Here is a 14,077-nt window from a genome sequence, read left to right on the forward strand (position 1 = left end):
ACACTGGGTAAGCCCCGGGCACTCCCAGTCCATTTCTGTGCCTCTCCTCTACACAACGGGGGTGGGGGGAAGGAGCAGGGAGACCACAGTTCTCAGCTCCCAGTCCCCTAGGATGCACTTCCCATCCCCTCCAGAGGCAGCCCCAAAGACCCCCCCAATGGACGCTCAGTGGACCCCAGCAGAGAATCAGGCCAAGAGAGGGGACAGAGGAGTCCACACACACACACACACACACCACCACCACCACCACCACCACCATGGAGACCATGTGCTGTACTGGGTTTCCTTTTATTGCAAGTTAAACCCATACCCGAGAGGCCTGGGGAAAGGCCAGCCCTCTCCCCTCTCACTAACTGCCCCTCTCCTGATCCCTACATTCACAGCAGGGACTGACAGAGAGGACAGGAAGACTGTTGCAATCTGAAGGGATGTGTTCCCCTAGCTCTGGTGAGGCCCCAACTCCTCCCAGGGGGCAAAAAGTGCACCAACCCCTGGGTCAGGCCAGAGTTGGCCGGTCCAGCCCTGTGGTTTTACAGTCTTTGGTCTTAAAGGTCTGAGGCAAGGGCAGGGGAAGGCTAGGAACTCTGGGGAGCAACCAGACTCTGAGAAAGAAAAGAATTAGAAATAAATCCAGTCCATGGGGACTTTTCTGGACCCTGTCACTGCAAAACCGTAAGAAGTCCTTTTAGATTTTCGTTGTTAACAATATGCAAGGTAGGTTTATTTTACATTTATAGAGGTTTATGTCTATATACACAGCCATATACAGAAGAGCCTCAGGCAGCCTATCCATGGGCACCACTACCTCCCTTGAACTGGTAGCTTGTGCACAGAGACGGTGCTGTGCTGTGTGTCAAAAACAAGGAAGTCATCTGCTCTCCAGTTGGATCTGAAGAGAAGAGATGCTGCCAGGAGGGGAGCTAACAGCTGCGACCCCTATCTCTTTCCCTCAGTCCCTCAATTCCTGAGACCCAGTCCTCCTCTCCCTCCAACAAAGACTCCTCAGTTTTTCTAGGGCCCAAATCTGTGCTGGGTCCAGAGGGAACAAGGTGAGCCACTCCTCACCAAACTCTGACAAGGACAGGAGCAATATTGAGGGAGCCCCCAAACTTAGCATCTCTGCTCTCCCAGCTCCCGGCTCGATGCAGCCCTTCCTCCACAGCCCACTGGGCAGGGTTAGTACTCAGCAGAGGAAGCCCTCGGGGGCAGGTGGGTGGGAGGCCACAGGCAGTCAGCTGGGTTTCCGCGGGGTCAAATCCGCCTCGGGGGCCCTAGAGCGCGGACCCCAGGCTGGCGGAGTGGAGAGAAGGCAGCGGCCCTCACGCGAGCTGCGACCCCAGGAACCCCTCCGCCCACCCACTCTCCAAGAACTCCACGGCCAGCGCAAAGTCAAACTCGTGCAGCGGTGGCCCATCCACGGCGATCTTCACCGCGGGGCCGCCCCGGCCCTCCCCGGCCCCACTCTGCCCCCACCACCGCAGCTCCCGGCTGCGGCCCACCTTGTCCAGGAGGCCGGCGCCCACGGGCAGCGCCAAGGCCAGGGCGGCCAGGGCTGCGAAGTCTGGGAAGAGCTCGTGCAGCTCAGAGCGCGCGCACGCCAGCTTAGCGCACAGGGCCCGCGGGCCCAGCCGCCCCAGGCTGCACACCACGCGCTTAAACAGCGCGAAGTCGCCCAGCGCCCGCTGGCGCACCACGGCGGGGGCGAAGGTGCGCAACAGTACCCGCAGCGCTCCCTCGCCGTGCGCGCCCAGCTCTTCGGGGGCCTGCGGGTAGCCGCGCGGGTCGAAGATCGCCGCGAAGGCGGACACGGCGTCCAGCGAGGGCCCGGGATAGGAGTCCCCCAGCCCCCTCCGCATGGAGTCCAGGAAGGCCCCCCGCAGCCGTTCCAAGCCCCGCACGGCAGCCTCGGAGTAGCCGACCAGCTCCACGCCGCGGTAGGTGCAGTGCCCGCCGCCCAAGTCGGGGCCCGAGGAAGCCAGCTCCTGCAGGAAGCTCTGGAGGCGCGCCCCACCCGAGCTGCGCTGTGCTTGGAGGGAGGCCGCAGCCGCCATCACCAGGGGCTGCAGCAAGGCCAAGTCCGGCTCTTCTGGCTGCAGGACAAGGGCGAGCTTCTGCACGGTGGGCAGAGTGTCCAGTAGCAGGTGGGTGAAGGCCACGAAGGTGAACTGGCGCAGGGCGAGGGCCAGTGCCCTAGCTGTAGGGGAGGCGGGGGCAGAGGCCTCCAGGGTGGGCACCAGGCAAGGCCAAGCCTCAGCCACTGCTTCCACGATGGGCAGCAAGGACGCCCAGGGCACTGGCCGTGGTCCTGCCAAGTCAACAGCTGCCAGGTCCAGGGCCGCCCGGAGCTCGGGGACTGTGCGGGAACTGGGGCCACCATGGAGGCGGAAGAGGGCATCCAGCACGCTTTCATATTCACTTAGGTAGGCAGGGGGCTCGGGATCTGTCCGGCCGGGGAGGCAGTGTAGCTCCGTGAGCAGTGGGCAGGCGGCGCGGAGTTGTGGGCCCACATGCCCAAGGCGGTCCCCGGGGAGGCTCGAGCTGAGCCAGGCCAGCTTGGGTGCAGACACGCCGAAGGCCTGCAGGATGTCCAGGAGTTGGCCAGCACTGGCCTCACCCTCCTGTAGTTCCACACTGCCCAGGAAGGTGGTAGCCGGCTGGCCATCACAGGGGGACACCGAAGTGGCAAATAAGGCCAGACTGTGGGACTCAGGCCAGTCCCTGGTCTCATCCAACACCAGCCCCACATACGGGGATGCCTTCAGGCGCTGGCAGGCCTCCGTGTGCAAGACACTGGCAATGGCCACCTGGGACAGCCAGGGAGAGAAAGGGGGGCACAGAGTTAGGCTTGTCCTGAGCAGGGGAGGTAGCAGTACAGAAGACAGAAAGGGGATAGGCCTCGGGGGCAGACCAACAAACCTATCCTGGCTTGGCTGAGTACTGGGCAAGTACTCAGTACTTGCCTTGTGACCAAGTGTGTGACCTTGGGCAAGTCATTTCACCTCTCCGAGCCTCAGTTTCCTCAGCTCTGAAATCAGGCTACTACCTGCCTCTCAGCTCCTTAAAAGGTTGTTGTCAGGAGCACCTGGGTGGCTCAGTGGGTTAAAGCCTCTGCCTTTTGGCTCAGGTCATGATCTCATGGTCCTGGGATCGAGCCCCACATCGGGCTCTCTGCTCAGCAGGGAGCCTGCTTCCCCCTCTCTCTGCCTGCCTCTCTGGCTACTTGTGATCTCTGTCAAATAAATAAATAAAATCTTAAAAAAAAAAAGGTTGTTGACAATTAAAAATGTAAATTTTTGTGACTATGCTTATAAGTGTAAAAATGTTTGAGGAACCATAAAGATTCTGTAGCGTTCTGTGTGCGTTTCTACAGCCTTGCCCCACGCCTTATTCCTGGGGGTCTCCCTCCACTCTGCTGCTCGGGGATTAACTGATAGACACTGTTCCCTCCCAGGGACACAGAGCCCCAACTGTGTGCTCTGTCATCTCTCTGCAGGATGAGACCTAACTCCCGCACCCTCACACCAGTCTCGAGGACTCACACACCTGATGCCAGGACAGAGCAGCAACTTGCATGCCCGAGAGGCCTTGTGGGTGGTACTGGGCTTGACCTGGGTCAGGGATACACCAAAGGGAATGGAGAAGCCATGGGTCTGGTCTTCATGCCCTGAGAGCACAGGGACCTAGCTTTTCACATTTTTATATGTAATCTCTCTGGTTTTTTGTTTGTTAACCTGGAAACTAATTGAGGTTTTCCAAAAACACTGTGAAAATCAACAAAATATGTCTGTGGGCCAATCAAGCCCCCAGGCTACCCAGCTTGCAACCTCTGGCCTCAGCCCTCAGGGAAAGCCCCGTGCCCTTCCCGGGGGACAGGACCAGCTCTGGCCTCTTTGTGGCCAAGCCCCCAGCAGCTGGCCCAGAGCACGCCTCAGTGAAAGATTCTGCTGGGTGAAGGCATGAATGAAGCTCTCGGGCTGCTGCCCGGGGGCCTGGCATGCTGGCGCTCTGCCCAGACAGCTCGATGTCCTCCCTCCTCACGCCCTCCCCCACACCTCTGGCTGCCACCCACCTGCATGTCCCTCACCCTCCTGGGGCTGTAGCAGTCGCTGTGCTCTGTGCCCAGCAGGGCCTGGCACAGGTTGAACCTCTGTAGCTCGAGCAGGGCAGAGCAGCGGTCATCGGGCACGTCCTCCTTGGCCATGCAGTACACCGTGGTCAGCATGGCCACTTTGGCCGGGTCCACCTCTGCCTTGATGCCCCTGGAGGTGGGGGGGGTCTCCAGGTCCAGGTAGGCCCCTCCTCCCTCTGCTTGGCCCTCCAAAGTGGGCTGACCCCGGTTGAAGGCCAGAGCCTGGCGGTGGGCCCCCGAGGTCACGTGGCGCAGCAGGGCGTGGCGCTGGAAGTTGTCTGTGCCCACGGTGAAGGCGTTCTCGGCTTTGCCGTGCTTGTTCCGCACTAGGGCTTGGCGGCACTCAAGGCAAAACATCAGCTTCCGCTCGTAGTCGAAGTCCAGCCAGGGAAACTCCTCTTTCCAGTGCTCGTTGAAGTAACGTTTGCACTTCTTGTTGGAGTTGGAGGCCTCTCCGGCGGGTTTCTTCCCTGGGGGAACCATTCCTGCTCCAGGGGCAGGGCACCCCCAACTCCCACCCAAGTGCTCTGGCCCCCAGCCTCCCCCTACACACAGCGGCACCTCCTTATCAATGGAAGTTGGTGGGGAAGGCACGCCAGGCTAATGGGGACCATCCATCTAACTTAGCTGGGAAAGTTTATTCCCGCTCTGCCGGTGGAGACTGGAGATGAAAGAGACAAGGGAGAGGTGTTAGGAGGTCCACCGTGGGTTCATGCTGCCCACAGAGCACTCCCCGGCTGATGGGTGGATGACACCTAACGGAGAAGGGCTGCTGGGAATGGGTGGGGTCATGCAAAGGGTCATAGAATGTCATCCAAAGTTGGGGAGACCAGGGGACCCACACTGAGGGTCTCCCTCCATCCAGGACAAGGCACTGATGAGCTTTGATGGTTGAAACATGTCAGAACTCAGCTCTGGAAAGACTGGCACCATCCGTGCAACCATATTTTACAGGTGGGGGCAGGGAGCCCAGGCAACAGCGGTGCTCAGGGCTCATGAATAATCTGTGACTGAGCCAGGATACGACCTTGACTCCTCATTCAAGGGATGGCCAGTCTCTCTAGTCCACATCCTTTATTTCATCGGAATGAAATTAGCACAAAGCTGAACTCCCAGAGCCACAGGGCCAAAGGATGGCATTTGTTTTCGCCAGACCTCCCTTCCCTAAACCTGCACATGGGTGCGCGTGTGCGCACACACACACACACACATGCACACACACACCCTGACAGTGTACTTCTGGGAAGGGAAACCCAGAAGGGGGGGGGCCAGACCGAAGGAGCTAGCTGGCTGCCTGTACCTTGCTCACTCTTCCACCACCCCAAGAAGGAGCCCCAGGTGAGCCGTTCAGGACCAGAGGCTATGTCCAGCCAATGACCAAAACCAGCCAGCTCTACCTCCTTATCATCCCTCAACCCCATCCCCTAGATGCCTACTTGGAACCACAGCAGTATCTACCCTTTGCCAAGTGTGAACTGCACCAGCTTGTGCTAAGGACTTTGCAGTAACTCCAGGAGAAGACCAAGATCACTGTTGCAAGTCCTCTGTGGGTGATACCCTCCTCATTTTGGAGAGGAGGAAACCAAGGCTGGGGGACCTTAAGTGACTTACCCAAGGTTCCATAAGCAGAAAGAGGCCAAGGCAGAGTTAGATCTACGTCCAGGGGTGCCTGGGTGGCTCCGTTGGTTAAGCATCTGCCTTTGGCTCACGTCATGATCCCAGGGTCCTGGCATCGAGCCTCATATCGGGCTCCCTGCTCAATGAGGAGTCACCTTCTTCCTCTCCCTCTGCTCCCCGGCCCCCACTCATGCTCAGTCTCTCTCTCTCTCTGAGATAAAAAAATAAAATCTTGGGGCACCTGGGTGGCTCAGTGGGTTAAACCCTTTGCATTTGGCTCAGGTCATGATCTCAGGGTCCTGGGATCAAGCCCTGCATCAGGCTCCCTGCTCAGCGGGGAGCCTGCTTCCCCCTCTCTCTCCGCCTGCCTCTCTGGCTACTTGTAATCTGTCAAATAAATAAATAAAAATCTTAAAAAAAAATAAAATCTTTAAAAAAAAAAAAAGATCCTGTTAAGAAAATGAAGTCTTAAAAAAAAAAAGAAGAAAGAAAGAAAGAAAAAGACTCTACATCCACTTGACCCCAAAGGCCACACTGAGACTCTGGCCTGCATTGTCTCACTTGGATTAGGCACCTGCCTCCACCTCGGCAGTCACGCCCCCGAATTCATCCCTCGCTCAGCATCCAGGGAGCGAGCTCACATGCAGGTCACTCCTTTGCTTCCCCCTCTTCACTGCCATTCTAAGTGGTTGCCGGAAACTACACACCTCCCCACGAGCCAGGTCTTCCCCAACCTCCTGCTGCTCCTGGCTGCTCAGTTAGCTCCAAAGGCTCACCATTCCCCCCACCCACCCAGCTGTTACTCTGCTCTTGCTTTCATCCTCTGTGCCTGGAATTTCCTATCCCACCTCCCTGGCTAATTCCCATGCATTCCTGGAGAGCAGCTCTGCATCCTCTCAGTCCTCGGAGGATCCCCCCAGCAGAGGCTAGTGCCTGTCCTCTAACCTCCCATAATTCCCTGGGTGTGGGTCTTGGTAATGCAATATGGTGAACTCAGGGGTTCTCTATCTCTGCACTTGGTTCCTAGAAGGCCAAGATTATATCTGTTCATTTTGGGATCCCTAAACCCCTGTAGAGGGCTCAGCATGCAGATGCCCTTGAGCAAAATTTGTTAAGAGAATGGAAGGATTGAGAAAGAACTTCTTGTTTCTAAGGCTATTGGTTAGATGACTGGGCTCTGAGAAAGCAGTGACTGTCTTGTCCTCCTGATGTGCCCAGTACCCCTCATGGAACCTAGCACTTGCTGGATAAGTAAAACAAGGGCAGGTGAAGAGAATTCCAGGGGCAGCCTGTTCAGTGCAAGAGAAGGTGCTCCCTATTGCTCAGTGCAGTGAACCTCATCAGTCCTCTTTCCTTAGACACTCAGTGGCACTTGGGACTGCTTGTCCCACACTCCTCGAAGCAAGCATTTCTCTTGGCTTCCAAGACCCTATGTACCCCGGTTTTCCTTCCCCCCATCAGCACCCCTCCACCTCTGAAATCATCTCCTCCTCCTCTTCCTAACCTAAAACTCTCCCCAAAATTCAGAAACATGTCTGCTGGTCACCCTGAAATAGACCACAGCAGCCCGAGCCACTCCTCTGAGTGACACACCTCTCCATCCAGCTACTTTCCCGCCTTGCCTAGATGGAACTGGCCATCTGTCGGTGCAGATATGCTCCTCTCATAGTTGTCCCCAGCTCAGGAAACACCCACTCTCCTACCCAGGTGCTCTGGCCAGAACGCTGCCCCTCCAGCCCCTGCTCTCTTCCACACCCTGGACCTGGTCTACCCACAGGTGCTGTCAGTTCCCCCTCCAAAATCTGTCTCTTCTCTCCATGCTGCTGCCACCGGCCTCATCCAGGGCACCTGGACTTGCCTGGACTACAGTAGTCACTTCCTGATGGCACTCTGGGTTTCCACTCTTACGCTTCTCTGAGCCATCTGGACTGGTAGCAGCTGGAGTGGGCTTTTGAAAACATACTGCTTAAAAACCCTCTTGTGACTGCTTGTTCTCTGACGCTCGTGCCAGGATCCCTTTCAAGGTCTGCCAAATGCCCATGCATTGCTGACCTCTCTGGTGTCACCTGTGCCTCTCTCGCCTGCCAGCTACATCAGCCTTCCCTCAGTTCCTCTAGAATGTGAGTTTCCTGTCCCCAGGGCCTTTGCACATGCTGTACCTCCTTCCATAATGTCTCCACCTCCTCTCAATACTTTGCCTATTTTACTTCCCCCTTCCTCCAAGAGACTTCTCTATCCCTTCCCAGGAGGTCCCTTTCTTTTCTGTCACTACTTCCTGTCAGCTTCCTCGACTGTACTCCTCACAGTTTACAAATTTGCTTATTTTCTCTGCATTGCCGATGCATGGTGTTTGCATCCTCTCTCCTTCTTCTTCTCCCTCTCTCTCAAGAATGCAAGTTTCCTGAGGGCAGGAAAATTTACTACTCGTTCACATCTGAACCCCATGGAAGGGAACATTGCCCCATACCCAGCTCCACAAGATTAGGGGAGTGAGTGAATAAGGAACCACCAGCTTTCAGGCAGAGAAAACAAAGGAGTGGGGCCTTGGGCACCTGTTGGATGGCTAAAACAGCTGCCTTTGACCTCCTTTCCTCCCAAGATCCCATGATTCTGCGACCCTTTGTAGCCCACCACCCAAAGGATCTTCAAATGGGAAGGAGGTGCAAGTCCAAGGTAGTACCCTTTGAAAGCTTGTCAACTCCTTTCTATATACCTAGAAACTGGCTATCTTGCCCCGTTCTGCAGATGAATAAAATGACTATGGGCCCTAGGATGTTTCTGATAAAAGAATAAAAGAGTAGGTAGGGAGCAGGCATGGGAAGATGGACTCTGAAACTGCACTGTCAGATATGGGAGCAAGTAACCACATGTGGCTGTTTGTAATTAATCAGGATTAGAAAAACATTTTCGAATTCCTCAGTCTCACTGGCCATATTTCCAGTTCTTGATAGCCACATGCGGCTACCAGCTATTGTATGAAATGGCCCAGAGAGAGACCATTTACTTCATCCCAGAAAGTTCTATTGGACTGCCCTGCTCTAAAACCACCCAGCCAAAATCACTGACGTTCCTACACCTCCACCTGAGGGAACAGCCTGGATGGCGTGGGGTGTAAATAAAACATGATTCTGTGACCGAGGCTGGCCAGGGCGGTCCACCTGTCAGACCCGGGTCCTTCACACCTCTCTGCACCCTGGCCACCTGGACGTGAACCATCACACACTGGGGCCTCTAGGGTGACTGTGTATTGGTCTGTGGTCCCCACTCCACCCTGGCTGGTCAGCCTCAAACACAGCACTTATGTGGCCCCAGGATAATGGTCCTCAGCCTCCTCCCCTGGCCCCTTTGGGCCCTTTTCCTTCGGGAGCCCCTAGGGGAATCCACGCTCTGGGGTGGAGGATGGGTGAGGTGGGGGATCCCTGTTCCACCGGGACCAGGACACGGAGGACTGGGGAACTTCCTCTGGGGGGCGCGTGGTGGGAGCGCCCTCCAAGGTCTGGGAGGCTCCCGCCTCCCCCCCCCCACCCCGCGGTGCTGCCCCGCCCGCAGAGCCCCCACCCAACACCCGCCCCCCTGGCCGGAAGCTCCGGGAGGGGGCGCCCCACCCGGCCCGGGCAACGCGCCTGCCGCACACACTCACGGAGACTCGGGAGCCACCATCTTGCGCGGTGGACGCTCTGGCCACGGTCTCCTTGGCCTCCCCTGAGCGACAGCAGCCACTAGCGGTAACCGGGGCGAAGAGGCGCCAGCAGCCCGTGAGGGACAGGGCGGCAGGCAGGGCAGCAGCGCCCCGGTGTGCACCTGCCCTGGCCATCCACCCCCCCCCCCCCACGCCCTCCGCAGGCACGTGCGGGGGCAGGGGGCGGGGGTGGGGGGTGGCGACGGAGGTGAGACCGCCTTAAGCGTGTCCCGCCGGGCGCGAGAGACAGGGTCATTCATTCATCAGGGGCACCCGCCAGTTCCTAGAGGAGCTCCCAGGTGAGAGCCAAACAGGTATAGGGAGGCGCCAGCAAAATGCTGTGGGATCGCAGAGGAGCAGGGGGAGCGCCGACAGTCTGCAGGGAGAGCCTATTAGGTTTCACTGCAGGATAAGTGAAGTTTTACCAGGCATCCCAGGCCTGGCCCAGCAACCATCGGAAGTTGAAAGTACAGTGCAGGTTCACAAAGGTCAAGGCAGAGTGGAGGGATGGAGGGATGGAGGGACGGGGGCGCTGCCTGCTGCTGGAAGGCTCTATCTACAGTGAATACTGTGGAGTTTGACCTTCTGGCTTGCTGAGCGGCCTCAGGAGAGGGGTTCCCTGTGTGGGTTCCCAGGAGTGGGGAGGAGAAGGTGGAGGAATAGGAGTTGTGGCAGACCATCCCTCCCAGACCTGGAGTCCAGAGGCCTGCAGTGGGGCTCCAGTGACATTGTATCTGAGGCCTTGGGCTGGACACTTACCTGTAAACCTCAGTTTCCTCCATCTGTGAAGTGGGAATTACAGCTGGGGGAGGAGGAAAGAGCAGGGCAGGGATGGGTCTGAGGAACAAGCGAGCCAGGTGTGGAGGCCATTTGAAGAGGGGATGTTGGGAGCACTTGGTGGTTTGGTCTCCCCTTCCCATCAAGTCACCCAGAAATGACTTCCAGCTGTGCCTCCCCCACCCCCCGCCGCCACTGGATATACTTTTCTCCCATACGAGGCCTAGGGCCCACGTTGATTTGAGGTCAGGACCTCCCCAGTGGCTTCTGGGAACTCTCCCAGCGCCCTTCACACAGCACTGCTCTGTGCCACCCACTGTCTGCCACTGACATTCACCGTGAACCCTGGCCCCCCCAGCTGCTGGGATGATGCGTGAGTCATGGCACACGCATACACATGTGACCGCTGGCTTGTGGGTACAAATGAAGGGAGACACCGCAGACCCACGACCTGCCCCGGGAGGGTACCGCACAGCCTGGCACCCACGAAAGGGTCAGCCAAGGGGGGGAGGGGCATCTACTGTGATGGCATTTTGTAGCAGAACACCCTGGCTAAGTCCCTCCCTTCTCAACCCTGGCCAGGGGTCCACAGCTGAAACCCACGGCTCATTGCACGGCTGCCTCAAGAAGGTGGGCTGTTGCTCTGGTCAAGCACAAACTAGACAGAATGGCAGAAAAGAGGCCACGCTCCAGGCTCCAACTGAGGCTGGGTAGGGGCACAGAGCAGGTGTCTCATGAATTAACATCGCTCTGGCAGCTGCCCAAGGGAGAGGAGCTGGGCAAACCACATCCTGCTGTTTTGTTATCACTTGGAAAGATATACTGAGGAGCATAGGGGCACGCACCCTGTGGTTCACAGCTGCCCATACGTCGGCAACAGGCACAAACGCCTAGGCACCCACGTACACACCTTTCCTCCTGATGAGACAGACCATCTAGGCACACTGAGGTGTGCTATACAGAGGTGGCATCCATGCAGAGAGGGACAGATGCCCAGGCCGGCTGGAAGCAAAGGCCGGCCCGGAGGCCACGCAAAAGCATGCACGTACACAATGTACGTACGCACAGACAAGCTAGAGCAACAAAGACGCGCTCAGATCATATATATACCCAGAGGGACAGACACACAAGGACACCCAGACCCCTAGTTAAGCATATACAGACCATATGAAACCGCAGACAGGCAGCGGCGTCGGTACACAAAGAGATGTGTAGACACAAACGTCTATATGCAGACATGGTCACCCAGAGATGGGTGCGTGCAACACCCTCCCTTACAAAATTAAATGCATCAGACATACACGCAAGCTCGTGTAGCCAGACCCAGAGTCTCTCTCTCCCTTGCCCCACCACAAGTCACAGGGGCAGATGGGAGGGCCCTCCCGGAGGCCCACGCACGCACACACACATCTCAAAGAGTAAAGCTCCCCTTCCTATCACAGAGGAAACTAAAACTCTGAAGAAAATGGGAATCCAGGAGGGAAAGAGGGCCAAAGGCAGGGAATGGGAGGTTAATCCAAGATCTCCTGCTTGCCCACCCCCCAGCTGGCTTCAGATTCCCACCAGAGGGTGGGCCAGAGGGTGCTCCCACATTCTGCAGATCCCCCCATCCCAGCTGGAAGAAGACCCCCCACCCCCAGACCAGTCACAAGAACTCTGCCCTAGCCCTCCAGCCCTTGCCCTTGTGGAAGGGGTTCCCAAAAATACCTCCTAAAAGGTAATGGCGGTCTCCCTCAGAGAGCGCCAGGTAGCCCCTGTGTGGAGGGGTGAGCCAGGAGACCTTGATATAGGTGGGGGGCACCGGTGTGGACTCCAGGGCGGTGGCTGGGCCTCAGATAGGACCACCCAGATTTCTGCCTGTCTCCCTCTGTCCACTTCTCTCTCTCTGCTGAAATAATGACTCCCTCTTCAATAGTCTCCCGCCCCACCCCCTACAACCCTCCTTGGCAGTCGAAGGTATGATTTGATACAAGGAACCTCTGGCACAGGCTCCTCAAATGGGCATCTGCCCCAAGCGTAGACCCCCTCCCTCCTTCAGGGTGCCCCTCCAGTCTTCTGACCAGTCCTGCCCTCCGTCCCCACCCCCACCTTTGTTCCCAGCCACAGTGGGGGCTCCCCTGCTCAGCTCTGGACCTTGGAAAAGGTACCAAGTGTCAAATGGCTACCAGAATCTCTCCACAGACAACTTTTGGGGGCCAAAAACAGCAGGAAAAGGATGGGGTGGGGAGAGGAGAGAGTCACCCTTGTCCGAGCCCCCACCCCCAGCACTCACCCAAGAGCATTCTCTGCCTTTGGAGGCACCGCTGAGCGCAGTCTGAGGAGCAAATGAAACCAGCCAGAGAGTGACAGAGGGAAGGGGTGGGGATGCGAGGGACAGGAGGGGAGGGCGGAGGGAGGGACTCCTGCTCCTGCTGGAAAGCAGCGGTTGCAGGGTCCTTTCTCCCCCCCCGCCTGGAAGCAGCTGCCTGTTCCCTAGTTTCTCCCATCCCAGCCAGGGTGGAAAACACAGAGCACTTCCAGCCCCAAGGGTGGAGAATGGGGCAACTGTGGGGACTGGGGACAGGGGGGCGGCATCCATCCCCCTCCTCCAGAGAATCCCTCTCTAGTGCCTCTTGTACTTAAGTGCAGAGTTGACCCTGCCTATAGAGACTTCCAGAAAGGAGGTGCTGCCAGCCCCTTCCCAGCCCGCCAGAAAGTTCTTGCTGAACTTTGCAACTCTGCCTTGGGGCTTACTGTTGCAGGAGCCCCCATTCTCCTGTCCAGCCTTACTCATCCTCTGGCCCACCATCCCCTTACATTTTACCTCCTTTGCTGAAGGGGAAACTGAGGCCCAGGGAGGTGTGACCACTACACCCCAGAGCACTGGCCATGGTGGTGTGGGAAGGGAGCCCCAGGCAACTTGCCCTTCTTAGTCCGGTGCCTGGACCGTTGGATCTACTACCTGGGCAATGCCAGATGGGGTGGGGTCAGCTAGAACTCCTGATCCCGCTCCCCTGCTCCAGACCCTTCCCTACCCCCAGGCTCAGCTCTCCCCCCTTTTGCTCCTTCCTCCCCCTCCTCTTCCTGACTCCGGCCAGCTCTCTACTCACCTGAGCACCTGGTGGCTGGGGGAGGGGGGGGTGGAATGGGGGAGAGGACAGGCCAACCCACAGCTGGATCCAGTCTGGCATTCCAAGCCCAGGCCCAGGGCTAACCCCCACCCCCTCAGCATCCTGTCTCCACCAGACAATAACCTGTAATCTCTGGAGAAGCCAGTACAGCCGGCAAAGGGTCTGGGGAGGGGTTGGCAGCAGCAGCTCCTGAAAACAGGTTTGTTAGGAAGAGGCTCTGGGGGAAGGAGCTGTTCGTTTGGGGAGAGGAAGGAAACTCAAGCCCAGGGCTAATTAACCCACCCAGACACAGACAGACGGAATCTTTGTCTTCTTGAGGGCAGGGATCTAAGCTAAGCCCCCTAATTCTCCACCCAGACAACCTTGCATTTCCTGGTGGTCTCAGGTAGGGGGGAGTGTCTGATGGTCAGGTTCACACCTGGGGGAGGGGGAGGTGATGGCTGTCTAGGGAGCGTGAGGGGCACTTCTATCACCTGCCACTTAAGGAGAACAGCAGCAGAAGGCTCTGGTTAGACTACAACAAGAACTTACCGGTGGCCTTGGGCTGAGCCCTATGTTTCCAAAACATGCACCCAAAGGCCTCAGGATGGATTGGGGGACACTGAAGAGGAATCAGCAGCCCAGGGAGATACAGAAGCGATGGGGGGACAGGCTGGAGGGTTTCCAGGGCTTCCTGATGGGACTGAAATTAATCCATCTGCGGGGAATGGGGGGGGCGGTGAGGAGCTCATCAAGCCGGTGACTCAGGCGTGACCTGAGCTCAAG

The 14,077-nt window shown here is 57.6% G+C and overlaps 2 protein-coding genes across 3 annotated transcripts in view; both read right to left on the reverse strand.

Moving 5' to 3' along the window:
- Positions 1-14,077, reverse strand: part of ZNF385C (zinc finger protein 385C) — a 51,351-nt gene that overhangs the window by 9,312 nt on the left and 27,962 nt on the right. The gene's annotated exons all lie outside the window — the stretch shown is intronic.
- On the reverse strand, positions 332-9,406 carry C18H17orf113 (chromosome 18 C17orf113 homolog). The gene is made up of 4 exons (XM_045985928.1): positions 9,387-9,406; positions 5,741-5,882; positions 4,070-4,790; positions 332-2,804 (listed from the first exon to the last, which is right to left on the reverse strand). The coding sequence occupies exons 3-4, from the start codon at positions 4,610-4,612 to the stop codon at positions 1,320-1,322; spliced, it is 2,028 nt and encodes a 675-aa protein (XP_045841884.1). The 5' UTR covers positions 4,613-4,790; positions 5,741-5,882; positions 9,387-9,406; the 3' UTR covers positions 332-1,319.

The sequence above is a fragment of the Meles meles genome, chromosome 18 (genome assembly GCF_922984935.1).
Source record: "Meles meles chromosome 18, mMelMel3.1 paternal haplotype, whole genome shotgun sequence".
NCBI classification, from domain to species: Eukaryota; Metazoa; Chordata; class Mammalia; order Carnivora; family Mustelidae; genus Meles; species Meles meles.